At 51.1% G+C, this 13,747-nt stretch overlaps 1 protein-coding gene across 1 annotated transcript; it reads left to right on the forward strand.

Annotated features, from left to right (window-relative positions):
- Positions 1-242: 242 nt before the first annotated feature.
- Positions 243-8,327, forward strand: LOC133068486 (serpin A3-1). The gene is made up of 5 exons (XM_061159707.1): positions 243-282; positions 2,095-2,721; positions 5,323-5,593; positions 6,726-6,873; positions 7,928-8,327. Exons 2-5 carry the CDS (start codon positions 2,097-2,099, stop codon positions 8,111-8,113), a joined length of 1,230 nt encoding a protein of 409 aa, XP_061015690.1. The 5' UTR covers positions 243-282; positions 2,095-2,096; the 3' UTR covers positions 8,114-8,327.
- Positions 8,328-13,747: the final 5,420 nt, after the last annotated feature.

Raw genomic sequence — 13,747 nt, forward strand, 5'->3', positions numbered from 1 at the left:
TCTCAAGGAAAATTTTTAAAATGTATTTTTAGTTTTAACAGACAAAAAGTTAGTGCTTTCTATAATTAGGTTATTCAAATAGATTTAATGAAACCTGTTACCAGGAATGGTCATCTGCCCATTTCCAGTCAGAGGACAGAGTCCTGTGTTGTCCCCGCCTATGTTTCACAAGCCTGGGAGGAGGTCTTTGCAGGATAAATAGGCAACAGCACCGGGGAAACTCCAGCATCCAGGCAGGCGGCAGCTCTGGATCCACTGCCCACACCCCACTCTCTGAGGCAGGTAATCTGTGATGCTCCCACACTGGGAGCCAAGGGACCCCTTTCCCAGGGTGGTTCTGGTCTCAGTCAGGGGTCTGTGGAACGAGGCAGGAGGGAGGTGGGAGGACATGTGTCCGATGCTGGGAGGGTTCTGAGTTTTCTGAAGAAGACTCTCTGGGTCTCAGTTTTCATCCTGCAAAGGGAGAGACATGCCACCAGGGTTTCTGGGGGCATTTCTGCTTTTGAGTCTTTGGGGTTGTGATTCGAGTCAGCTGTGTTCTATCCATCTGTGCATCCACCATCAGGTCAGAGGTCCCCCGAGGGCCCTGAAGTGCGTCTCCTTGCCTGGCACAGGGCGCTGCTCTCAGAGAGCCCAGGGGACAGAATTAGTGCACCGGGTCCCTCTGGGCAGAGGCTGCAGGGTCTCCAGGAGGGTTTTCTGGGCTCCACTGTCCAAGGTGCCCAGCCAAGTGGATAGGAACTGAGTCTGTCCAGAGCCAGACAGGAACTGAATAGAGCCAGCCCTCCAATATGGCCAAATATACAGGAGTTACTCCAGATCTAATTTGGAGGAAAATGTTTAACTCTTTTCTAAAGAAATGAAACGGTTGCATCAGCCCCAAGTTGGGGCAATTGCTTACCTCTGTGCCCAGGCTTGTTTGGGACCTTTCCCTGGCCTGTGGACAAGACTCAGCTCAGGCTCCTCCCTTTGCATTCCTCCTTCTCCTCCCCTCCCCACCACACCACCTCGGCAGCCCTCTTTCCTCTAAACTCTGAGATGAGAGACAGAGGCTGCAGGGAAACAGCCCTCTTTGCTGAGGTCACCAATTTGACCTCAGTCTCTCCTGAGGCTTCTGGGCAGTAGCTCTGTCCTTTGTCCCCAGGGAATCACAGTCTGGCTTCTAGAATCCTAGAGAAGGTGGGTTGTGGAGGGGGTGACACGTTTGGAACTCCTCTTAGGAGCCCAGCACCTTCATCCTCTATGTCACCTGAGCCATTCCACATGTTGGACGGAGGTGGGAACTGAGGATCAGAGAGGTTCAGTCACTGCTCGTCACCACACAGCACTCACAAGTGGTCCAAATGACATCCTCGACCAGGTCCCTGAGACTCTGAGCTCACCTGCTTCTCCCCACTAGGAGGCCTTTCCAGGCTCTTCTTGGAAACACCCTCCACGTGTCCACCTGGCAGGGCTGAGCAGAACGCTCTGGCCTCCTTGTTCTTTGCACCAGCCCTGCTCAGGGCAGCCAGGCTCCAGCACGGCTCCCGCTGCCTGCGCGGCCTCTCTCCTGAACCCTCCCTGTGACCAGGCACCTCGACGGGAGAGCCTCCCTGAGGTCACACCCTTGTCCTCAGAGGTGGGGAGAGGTGCACTGTCCTCTGATGAGTGCAGGGCTCCTTCCTGGGGGGACAGAGAGGGGATACAGTGGGAAAGGAACCCGGCTTCCTAGGCCCCTCTGACGGTGTCAGCTCCTGGGAGGGAGATGGGTTCTCACTGGCCAGCACCTCACACCCATCACCAGCTTCCCCACCCTGGAGCCAGGCACCCCAGGCTCCTCCCCCTCACTCCTCCACGGCTTGCCGTGAGACCTTGGAAAAGCCCCTTCCCCTCTCTGCCCAGTCTCTCCACCGGGGAAATTGGTAACAATCACAGCACTTGGTCAAAGGGCGAGGGGGAGCCCAGAGCCCCCTCAGGTGTGTTGGGAGCCCAGGAGGGTGCCTACCCCTGGGAGGTCAGAGAGCAGCAGAGGCCGAGAGAACAGACTACAGGGGACAGTGGGTGGGGGGTGGGATGTCATCTGACACATGGAGACTTAAGGAGCTTTGTTTTCAGACATGAGGGCAGAGAGAACTTCTTTCCTCCTGGTTCTGGGGCTCCTGCTGGCTGGGATCTGCAGTGTCCACTGCCTCCCGGAGAATGTGATGGTGAAGGACCAACGCAGAAGGGTGGATGACCACACATTAGCCTCCAGCAACACCGACTTCGCCTTCAGCCTCTACAAGCAGTTGGCTTTGGAGAACCCCAATAAGAATGTCATCTTCTCCCCACTGAGTGTCTCCATAGCCTTGGCCTTCCTGTCTCTGGGGGCCCGTGGCTCCACTCTGACAGAGATCCTGGAAGGTCTCAAGTTCAACCTCACAGAGATCCAGGAGAAAGAGATCCACCAGGGCTTCCAGCACCTCCTGCAGACACTCAATCGACCCAGCAACCAGCTGCAGCTGAGCGTGGGCAACGCCATGTTTGTGCAGGAGGAGCTGGAGCTGCTGGACAAGTTCATAGAAGATGCCCGGGTGCTGTATTCCTCCGAGGCCTTCTCAACCAACTTCAGGGATCCTGAAGCTGCCAAGAGGCTAATAAACGAGTATGTGAAGAATAAAACCCAGGGGAAAATTGAGGAACTGTTCAAGTACCTTTCTCCAAACACAGTGTTGGTCCTAGTGAATTACATCTACTTTAAAGGTGGGTGCCCTGTTTGATTCAGAAGGAAATATACCTTTAGTTTTTGTTCTCAGCTCAGTCAACTGTGTTTTTAGGTATCATAGAGGGAGCTGTCATCGGTGAGGGGGTCTTGGGCACTAAGACCCTGTCCTGACTTTCTGTTCAGTTGCTCAGTCTTTTCTGAATGTTTGCGACCCCAAGGACTGCAGCATGCCAGGCTTGCCTTTCCTCATCAACTCCCGGAGGTTGCTCAAACTCATGTCCATCGATCAGTGATGCCATCCAACCATCTCATCCTCTGTCATCCCCTTCTCCTCCTGCCTTCAATCTTTCCCAGCATCAGGGTATTTTTCAATGAATCAGTTCTTTGCATCAGGTGGCCAAAGTATTGGAGTTTCAGCTTCAGCATCAGTCCTTCCAATGAATGTTCAGGACTGATTTCCTTAGGATTGACCGGTTGGATCCCTTTGCAGTCCAAGGGACTCTTAGGAGTCTTCTCCAACATGTCAGTTCAAAAGCATCAGTTCTTCGGTGCTCAGCCTTCTTTATAGACCAACTCTCACATCCATACATGACTATTGGAAAAACCATAGCTTTGACTAGATGTACCTTTGTCAGCAAAGTAATGTCTCTGCTTTTTAATATGCTGTCTAGATTGGTCATAGCTTTTTTTCCAAGGAACAAGCACCTTTTAATTTCATGGCTGCAGTCACCCCCTGCAGTGATTTTGGAGCCCAAGAAAAGAAAATCTGTCAGTGTTTCCATTATTACCCCATTTATTTGCCATGAAGTGATGGGACTGGATGCCATGATCTTAGTTTTTTGAAAGTTTAGTTTTAAGCAAGAATTTTCACCCTCCTCTTTAACTTTCATCAAGTAGCTCTTTAGTTTTCTTCGCTTTCTGCCATAAGGGTGGTGTTATCTGTATATCTGAGGTTACTGATATTTCTCCCAGCCACCTTGATTCCAGCCTGTGCTTCATCCAGCTTGGCATTTCCCATGACATACTCTGCATAGAAGTTAAATAAGCAGGGTGAACAATATACAGCCTTAATGTACTCCTTTCCCAATTTGGAACCAGTCTGTTGTTCTATGTCCAGTTCTAGCTGTTGCTTCTTAACGGGTCTTTGTCTATCTGGGGGTTCTCTAAATCAGAGCTGTCATTGCATCACACAAGGGCAAGGGAGCCATTAACCCTTTGTCTGAGCCATAGGGAGTCTTTTTATTCTCAAACTTGCCTGGCTGCTGGAGGAAGGATCTCTCCTCTAAGGTCACTCTGGAGTGGCTGGGAACCCCAGCTTCTTTTAACACATGCGGGGAAGGCCACTGCTCTGCACTCTGCGGGCTGTGTCTGACCTGGGCTCCCTCCAAGGGGACTTGGTCTCAGCGGGTGGAGGCGGGGCTGGTGGCTGACTTCATGCTATGATAGCCTCTGAGCAGCCTGGCCAACTCAAGGAACTTCAGTTGTGCTCCGTTATAGCCATGAGGGTAACACTGGCAATGCCAACCCCAGAGGGAAGCCTCAGGGAAGGACAATACCCGGGACAGACTCTTTTCCAGATTCTAGCTGGTCCAGGGACCAACCCATTGGTAGAAACCCAACACTGCAAACCTGATCCTGGAAACTCATAGGGGCAGAGTGAAGGCAGAAAGATTTCACACACAGAGCCAGCAGTGCAAAAGGGACATGGAATAAAGACACAAAGAATGATCACCGAGCGAGGGGGTGGGCAGGTGCCTAAGGGACACCAGCTGGAGGGGACATGTGTGCCCTGAACTGGGGACTCCTGGCAGAGCCCTGGGGAGCCCTCCTGGATCTGTATTTTCCTCTGTAAATGAAGGCCTAGATTCCCAGTTCTCTAGAAAATTGTTAATAATCCAGGCCAGATCTACTATATTGTGCCTTACTTTTCTGTGCTCTCATTTCCTACCACCCTGCCCTGTCCCAGGACTCTGTCCTCCCCAGGGGTACCCCCCCCCCCAGCCCAGCTTTCCCTCTCCTCCTGTCTCTAACCGTGGGGACACAGGCAGGGGTGGAAACAAAGCAGGAAGCAGGGGTGGATAAATCCTCCATGAAGCCCCAGGGCTCCAGTCTCCCCAAGAAGCCGACCCCCGACACTAAGGTCTCCATCTTCCTTGGGGGACCCCCAAGGCCCCTCCTTTGTTGACCACGCCCTGCCCTCCAGGTCCCAGTGTGGCTCCTGCTCCAGCCAGGCTCACGAGGCTGTGGGGATGTGTGTCCTCCCTACAAAGCCAATGACCAACCCCTGGTCACAAACATCTCCCCATGAAGGACCAGGAGGTCACATATCTCCCCAGGCCCAGTCTCATCCCAATCTCTCCCTTGTCCTCCACATTTCTGTTGACTTCGCCTTTAGCACAACTAACCCGCTTTGTTTCATATCCCGCTTCCCAATCCTGACCTGCAGGGTTCAACACCACCCCCTTGGAGTTACCCACCTGCCCAGGGGTATGTGCACACCTAGCAGGCCCATCATACAGGTCCATGATATGGGGGCTGCTGGCGTGGGGAGGGTCTTCCCTGCTCAGGGACCAGGACTGAGGAGGGAATGACTTCAGCTCTTGCACTCACAGACTCTTGACCTGTCCCCCTGCCTCCAGCCCAGTGGAAGACTCCCTTTGACCCCAAACACACTCAGCAGGCAGAGTTCCATGTGAGCGAGAACAAGACGGTGGAGGTGCCCATGATGAGCATTGGCCTGGAAACCCCTTACTTCCGGGACGAGGAGCTGGGCTGCACGCTGGTGGAGCTCACGTACACCAGCAACGACAGCGCCCTCCTCATCCTCCCTGACGAGGGCAAGATGCAGGACCTAGAAGCCAAGCTGAACCCGGAGACCCTGACGAGGTGGCGAAAATCCCTGCAGCCCAGGTGACTCCCCAGGACCCGGAGCTGTGGGTTCACCTGCCTTCTCGGTCCTTCCCCCTCTTCCTGGACTCCTGACCCCCAGCAACAAGACCTCAGGAATGGGGTGCAGCGGTGTGGGAAATGGTGGGAGAAGCCATCAGGGATGACCTTGCCCTTTGCTGCCTGCCTGGCTCTGGGCTTGAATCCTTCTGTAAGATGATGACATCTGAGAGGGCGGGAGCCGAAGGTTCATCTCACACTAAGAAGAGCTGAGTCATGAGGACTCGACATGACCCCCAGCACTCATGTTCTTCTCGCCATGTCTCCTCCTCTTGAAGGTAGAAGGAGTGGTATTAGAATCAGGTGTGGGCCCAGGTGTGATTGGTTCTGAGAACCATAATTGCACTGTCTTTCCATTACAGTCACTCATTTATTCATTCATCCAGTCAGCACTGGTTGTATAGATTAACTGAGGACATACTATGCCTCAGGGACTAACTTAGACCCTGTGGGTAGTCAGCAAATAAAACGCTAAATTTTCTGTCCTCATGACACTCTATAATTGTGGGAGACAGACTGGAAAGAAATGTAAATTCCTCAGTACGTTGAGAGGGGAGATATGGGGAGGTGGGGAGAGTAAAGCACAGTAAAATGATGAAGAAAACTGTATCCAGAGGTAGATTGTGATCGGAAATAGGGTGGCCCTTAGGTGATGTTGCAGTCAGAGACTGAGCCTTCTGGGTGTGTTGAGAAAAGCATTTCTGGCCAAGGGAATAAGCAGGGCAAAGCCTGAGGCAGGAGCGAGCCTGGTGTGGCTGAGGATGAGTGAGGCCAGAGCAGGAGGGCAGAGGGGTGAGAGGGGAAGCTGGGAGGTCAGGGTCCCCCGACGGTGGACTCAGGTCACGTGGGGCCTTGCAGACTCCTTAACCTCCCCCTGCCCTGGTGCCTGCTGGCATGTTAGACTCCTGCAGATTGGAATGGAAAATTAACAAAATAAGGAGATTTAGCGTGAGAGGTCTAGAAATTGAGAAAAAGAGTCCTTATTCCAGGGAGAAGGGGGATGGTAAGAGGAATCCTTGGAAGACCATGCTGTGAGGTGGAAAAAGGCAAACATCTTTTCAAGCAGGTGTTCAAATTTATTTTCCTATTTTCCTAGTCGAATACATGAACTCTACCTGCCAAAATTTTCCATCAAAAGCGACTATGTGCTGAATAAGATCCTCTCCCAGCTGGGTATTAAGAAAATATTCGCCGACCCTGACCTGTCAGGAATCACAGGGACTGGGGACCTGGTAGTCTCCCAGGTGAGTCTGTTAAGTGTGGACAATTCATCCTCCTATCAAAGTGCGAAACGTGGAGCCCAGGCAGATGGCAGCTCACCTGGAATTTGTAAAATAAATGCTTTCCCTGTGACTCAGTCTCCCTCCCTGGGACTCCCCAAGCCCAGGAGAGCTGGTTGCAATCACGGTGACATCAGGTCCCACCTTCCCTGAGTTATAAAGTGACTCAGAAGCCCGTCATTGGGAAGGACCTGGAGTGGAAACAGCAGTGGAGCCCATGTCAGGCTCCATCTTTCACTGCCTATGGAGGGGAATGATCACATTTCTGCATCCCCCAACTTTTCATATTTAAAAGGAGCATATAGTTCTTGGTTCCTGTTTGTGCCTAGCAGAGCAGGTAAGAGGTTATAGGTACTAACAAAGTCTCTGAAGAATCACAGTGAAAATGTACTAAGAGCCCGTGAGAGGAACACCTAGTGTCCTGGTCCTGTGGTCCTAGAGGCAGAGAACTCAGCGTGAATGGTGGGGTGGGGGGGCCGGGCACCCCCGCAGTCTCCCCTGCACCCCACCTGCCAGAGGACCTGGTGAAGGAGACACAGGGGCTCTGGGGCTTTGTGGTCCAGGGACGGGAAGCCAATCCTCGGCAAGGTGGCTGAGGGCTCAGGGACACGTCAGCTGGGGCAGGAAAGGAGCAGAAAGCAGTGCTCGGCCATCAGTTGCTTCGACTTGGAGGGACTGTGGACAGTTGCCTGTAAGAAAAATGCCTTGACCTGGCCCTTCCCCCTGACTAGGGGGTCTTTGGAGGCCGCACAGTCTCTGGGTTAGGACAGTGAGTCCCTGTTCTTTGCCTCAGATGTTGGGCACATCACTCACTGACCTTGCCTTCAGTTTGCGTGTCTGCGTATCACAACTATGCAAACAGGGCAGTTTGTTGGGAGGACAAATAAATAGAACAGACAGACAGCAGAGCGACAGACCAGCAGCAGGTGGGTGAATGTCAGCCCCCTTAGAGGCGCTAGGTGACTGCTCACCTCCGCTCACCCTGTCTCTGGTGGGTACTGCTCTGGTGTCCCCACAGGTGGTCCACAGCGCTGCGCTGGATGTGGACGAGGAGGGCACGGAAGGAGCTGCTGCCACGGGAATCAGCATGGAAAGAACGATCTTGAGAATCACTGTGCGTTTCGACAGGCCCTTCCTGATTGCCATAGTTCTCAAAGACACCCAGAGCATCATCTTTTTGGGGAAAGTCACCAACCCCAGTTAAGTCTAGAGTTCCCCTCTGAGTTGTGGGTCCCCTCCCTAAGGAACAGGGTGCCCAGGTCCCTGGGTGCAGACTGGCCCCTGTGCATTGAAGATCCTCCCGGCCTTTCCCCACCTGCTCACCTCTGGGGAGGCGACAGTGACTCTGCTCAGGCTCTTCATGCACAGGGAGTCTGTGTCCGGGTCACAAGGAGGCTCTGAAACCTCTGAGAGCAATAAAGCACCTTCCTTGGACTGGCCTCTTTCCTGTGTGTCTCCACCCTGCTGCTGCCTGAACCCTGAGGCCAACCCCCCCGACCCCGACTTACCACATCTGTTCAGCCCATCCTAGACTCCGAGCCCCTCCCTCTGCCCCAGCCTCACCAGCTGGCCCAGGAGCAGGCTTCACACCTGTGACCAAGCCTGCTGGACCACAGGTCCAGGACTAAAATGGGTCCTGCTGCCCGATGCCCACGTTCAAGAGCTCTGATTCCAGGTCCAGGTTCACCCCTCCCTCCCCAGGGCCCACACTGTGCCCTTTTCTGGCACAGCCCCTGGACTCCTTGATCCTGCAGCTGAGCTGGGTCTTCCTCCCCCAGAACCTCCCCTCTGCCTCCCAGCAGCAGACCTGGGAGACTAACTGTTTCTAGGATCCCAGCTGAGCACCTCCACCTCCTGACCAGTTCCACCTCCTCCCCGAACAGTGAATCCCCATCAGCAGGCAGAAGAGGTGTCCTCGGAGGGAAGGAGCAGCAAATATACACCTGTGATAAGAGCAACACCCAGCCCTGCATCCTACTGATGTATGGACGGCTGTGTGATCTCCAGGGAGGACAGCTCCAAGTGGTAATGATGGTGTCATCCATAACTGAAGGGTCGAATTCTCTCAGGTAGCCTGCTAAGACCTCTACCTGGAATAACCCATTTTTAGTCCTCGTGATGATCATAGGAGATACATCCTATTACTCACCCTACTTTTCAGATAAGGAAACCAAGGAACAGAGAGCCTCTCTAATTTCCCTCAAGTTCACACAGCTACTAATTATGGCTGGCAGAATGTTATCCCAACCTCCTCCATCAGAATACTCTGAGCCGCAGAGCCATTCTGCCCCATAAATGTCTCCACAGTGATGGTCCTCTAGAACTTCAGATCTGATAGGCAGGATGTATGAGGAAGCAAGGCCCTGGAAACTGAGAGCAGAAGGCCAAACTTAGTTCAGGAGGTCAGGAAAGGCTTCCTGGAGGCGGTGATTTCTGTGATGTTATCAGAGGAAGAATAAGAATGTCATGGAGTGAAGAGAGAGGAGAATATTCTGAGCAGGAGAAAGAGTGAGGGTGACATTTTCAAGAAACTGGAAAAATGTGGGCAGATCTGGAGTAGGAATTGAAGGGCTTACACAGAGGGTGGGGCCGTGATGGAGCCACTGGACCTCAAGTGGCCTGGCATTCAGTAGGGATACTCTAGGATTCCATAGAGTCCTGGGCAGCTTTAAAGGAATTTAAACAGAGCGTTGATGTGAGCAGATGTGCATGGTAGAGAAATGACTCTGGCTGCTATGTAGAGAAGTGATTCAGGATCTATGTCAGGGATACAGGCTGGGTATTGTCAAAATAAAAAATAGTCACAACCTAAAAGTTGAGAGTTATGTTTTATTTGGTGGAAATTTTTAGGACTTCAAACCTCAGAGACAGCATCTCTAGTAACCCTGAGAAAACTGTTGCCAGAAGGTAGGGAGAGGAGTCAAGTTATACAGAAGTCTGCAACAAAGGGCATGTCATCTGAACATCAAAATTTTTTTGTGAATTAAAGAAATTAACAGATATCTCAAGTTAAGGAATCTAGAGCTTTTCTATATATGGGAAGATGCGGCAGTCTGGGCTCACTGCAATCACTCCTTTCTCATGCGTCTCAACTATCTGGGACAAGTATCCTGTGTTTTTCACATCCAGAGTTCCTCAATGCTCACCATAGGGAGTGACTGCAGCCTGAATCCTGCAAGAGGGAGCAGGTGTTCTTCTTCCTGAGTACCCTTAGGGCTCAGGAATTCACTTTTGGGGGGCCAGAATTGCTAATGACTGGACATGGAACAACAGACTGGTTCCAAATAGGAAAAGGAGTACGTCAAGGCTGTATATTGTCACTGTGCTTATTTAACTTACATGCAGAGTACACCATGAGAAATGCTGGGCTAGAGGAAGCACAGCTGGAATCAAGATTGCTGGGAGAAATATCAATAATCTCAGATATGCAGATGACACCACCCTTAAGGCAGAAAGTGAAGAAGAACTAAAGATGAAAGTGAAAGGGGAGAGTGAGAAAGTTGGCTTAAAGCTCAACATTCAGAAAACTAAGATCATGGCATCTGGTTCCATCACTTCATGGCAAATAGATGGGGAAACACTGGAAACAGAGGCTGATTTTATTTTTCTGGGCTCCAAAATCACTGCAGATGGTGATTGCAGCCATGAAATTAAAAGATGCTTACTCCTTGGAAAGAAAGTTATAACCAACCTAGACAGCATATTGAAAAGCAGAGACATTACTTTGTCAGCAAAGGTCTGTCTAGTCAAGGCTATGGTTTTTCCAGTGGTCATGTATGGATGTGAGAGTTGGACTGTAAAGAAAATTGAGCATCAAAGAATTGATGCTTTCGAACTGTGGTGTTGGAGAAGACTCTTGAGAGTCCCTTGGACTGCAAGGAGATCCAACCAGTCCATCCTAAAGGAGATCAGTCCTGGGTGTTCACTGGAAGGACTGATGCTAAAGCTGAAACTCCAATACTTTGGCCACCTCATGAGAAGAGCTGACTCATTTGAAAAGACCCTGATGCTGGGAAAGATTGAGGGCAAGAGGAGAAGGGGATGACAGAGGATGGCTAGATGGCATCACCGACTCAATGGACATGGGTTTGGGTGAACTCTGGGAGCTGGTGATGGACAGGGAGGCCTGGTGTGCTGCAGTTCATGGGGTCGCAAAGAGTCGGACACAATTGAGGGACTGAACTGAACTGAACTGTGACATCCTTATTTACTGATATGGCAGGAAATACTCCACTTCTTAGTATTCAACAGTTTATGGCAGGAATTGGGGCCAAAACGGGTCCAGGCTTGAGAGGGAGAATGGGAAGATTGGAAGCCTGTGAAGAGAGCATTATACGACTGTTGGTGGATGTGAGTAGAAGAAGGAAAAACAACCCACCATCAGTTTGGCTCCTGGGTGATGACAAAGCAACTCCCGAGGAAGGACCCATAGCAGGAGGAGCAGGTTGTGGGGGAGGGGACCCCTCTGGGTTTGAACCCCAGGTGTGTGATTCCCCAGAGGCAACCAAGGGATCAGCTCAGGGGAGTTCAGGAGAGAATCAGGCTGGAGGGAAGCACGAGGATTCTTGCCCCCAGGACAAGCATGTGAGCAGTGATGGGTGGAGGCCCCCTAAGCTGGGTACCATAGGATGTGAAGAGGAGAAATCCTGAAAGGGCAGAGCACCAAGGAGAGGATGCATTGGAGAAAAGCTGTCACTCCAGGACCACGGGAGAGGTACTCAGGGGACGAGAGGGGCCTTAGGGGTAAGGGAAGGGTGAGTGGTCCATGGGATGCAGTGATCTAAAGCCACAGGAGGCAGGGCGAAAGCAGGGCCAGCCTAGTGAGAGGAGCCCTGCCCTGGCTCGAGGGGGAAAGAAGTAGAGGTGGAGGGGCGCAGACGACCTTTCTAGAGTTTAGTCTTCAGTTGGCAAGAGCTAGGCTGGAGTTGGCTTATGTGCTTTAAAGATGCTGGAGCCTTGGGCACATTCCCTCAGGAAAGATTCAGGAGGTGGGCTGACCAGCACCAGGACTGCAGCATGGCACAGTCCTAAGGGGAAGATAACAGAGGTGATTTGTTGCTGATGTTCAGTCGCTAAGTTGTGTCCAACTCTATGACCCCATGGATTGCAGCATGCCAGGCTCCTCTGTCCTCCACTGTCTCCCGGAGTTTACTCAAATTCATGTCCATTGAGTCTGTGAGGCTATCTAACCATCTCATCTTCAGCCATTCCATTCTCCTTTTGCCTACAATCTTTTCCAGAATCAGGGTCTTTTCCAATGAATTAGCTCTTCACGTCAGGTGGCCAAAGTATCTGGGCTGTCCCTTATTACCTGTGTGATCCTGCGGGGCGAGGCCCCTCACCACCCTGAGCTTCTGTTTCCTTGCTTGTAAAATGGAGGTGAATACTGTTACCTTAGCATAAGAGTATAACGCTATATAAATAGGATTGCTCTTCCTAGTCTCTTTAACCTCTCCAGAAATTGGTTAACTTTAGAGAAAAAAATGTATCCTATGGTACCAACTGCTCTGAGGTAGGTGTGGATCTGAAGGTGAGGGTCTGCCTGGCTTTGAGATCTGGGGCAAATACCTAACATTTGTGCCTCAGTTTTCCAGTCTCTCAAGTAGACATGATACTGTCTACCTTGCTGAGATGCAAAGAGATTTCAACAAAAACTAATTATGCACAATGCCTGGCATGATGATAAGGATTTCATATTTAGATTTCATGTGTGCATGTATATAAAACACTTACATATAACACATGATGACAATCCATAGATGTGTATATGAATAATGCCATGATGCCTCAGGATAACAATTATTTTTCTTTTAAAATATCAGTCTCTTCATCTATAAAATGGGACCATCAGTCTTAGCCCCATCAGCTTCATCCAGGTGAGCAGGTCAAAGGAGATAATGGATGTGAATACCCCTTGAGACCCAGAGAGTACTGTACAAATATGAGGAAGATTGAATTCATTTGTTGAATTAGGAGCGTAATTAAGAGGGAGGCATGTAACTTTACTGGCTCTTTTGGAAAAGATAAAAGACCTCCTTGTGATGGCATTCTTCTTGCATTAATCCATGCCTTTGGGGACCTGCCAGAGGGAAGGAACTCATGTTCCTTAATTTAGTACTTGCCTCCAGGGTTCCTCCATAGTCCTCTTGCAGTCCTCACAGTCCTTTTGCAGAAGAATCACTTGCTGGGGGAAGAAACGAGGGGTTCTGAAATGCAGAGTCCCTGACTTACTTTTGCCCTAAATCAGGATCTCCTGGGGTGAGTGCAGGGCACCTGCATGTTAAACAAAGTCCCCAGGAATTTGTCATGGGCAGTGAAGCTAGAAAACCCTTCTTTGAAAGAAACTCAACAAGTAGCTCAGATGGTAAAGAATCTGCCTGCAATGCAGGAGACCCGGATTCAATCCCTGGGTAGGGAAGATCCCCTGGAGAAGGGATTGGCAACTCATTCCAGTAATGTTGCCTGGAGAATTCCATCAACAGAGGAGCTTGGTGGGCTATAGTCCATGGTGTCACAAAGAGTCGGGCATACGGAATGACTAACACTTTTACTTTCAACAAGTAGCATTAAAACAGGAGAGACAATGCGTTCTCCATCACTGGAGGTATTCAAGCAGAAGTATCCAGGCAGACGCTGACTGAGTGCCTCCTCTGTCTAAGTCAGCAGGAGAGGCTACCCAGATGCTGAGCAGGGTGGGTCTGGGGAGTGACTGAAGCCGTGATTCCCAGATGGAGATTCCACACTGGATATACCCTGTCTCACCTCCAAGGAGCATGTGATTCTCAAGACTGCGGTAGTGTCACCCTGAGCTCTTCCACCCAGGCCTCAAGAGTCCCCT

The sequence above is a fragment of the Dama dama genome, chromosome 13 (assembly GCF_033118175.1).
Source record: "Dama dama isolate Ldn47 chromosome 13, ASM3311817v1, whole genome shotgun sequence".
Classification (NCBI taxonomy): domain Eukaryota; kingdom Metazoa; phylum Chordata; class Mammalia; order Artiodactyla; family Cervidae; genus Dama; species Dama dama.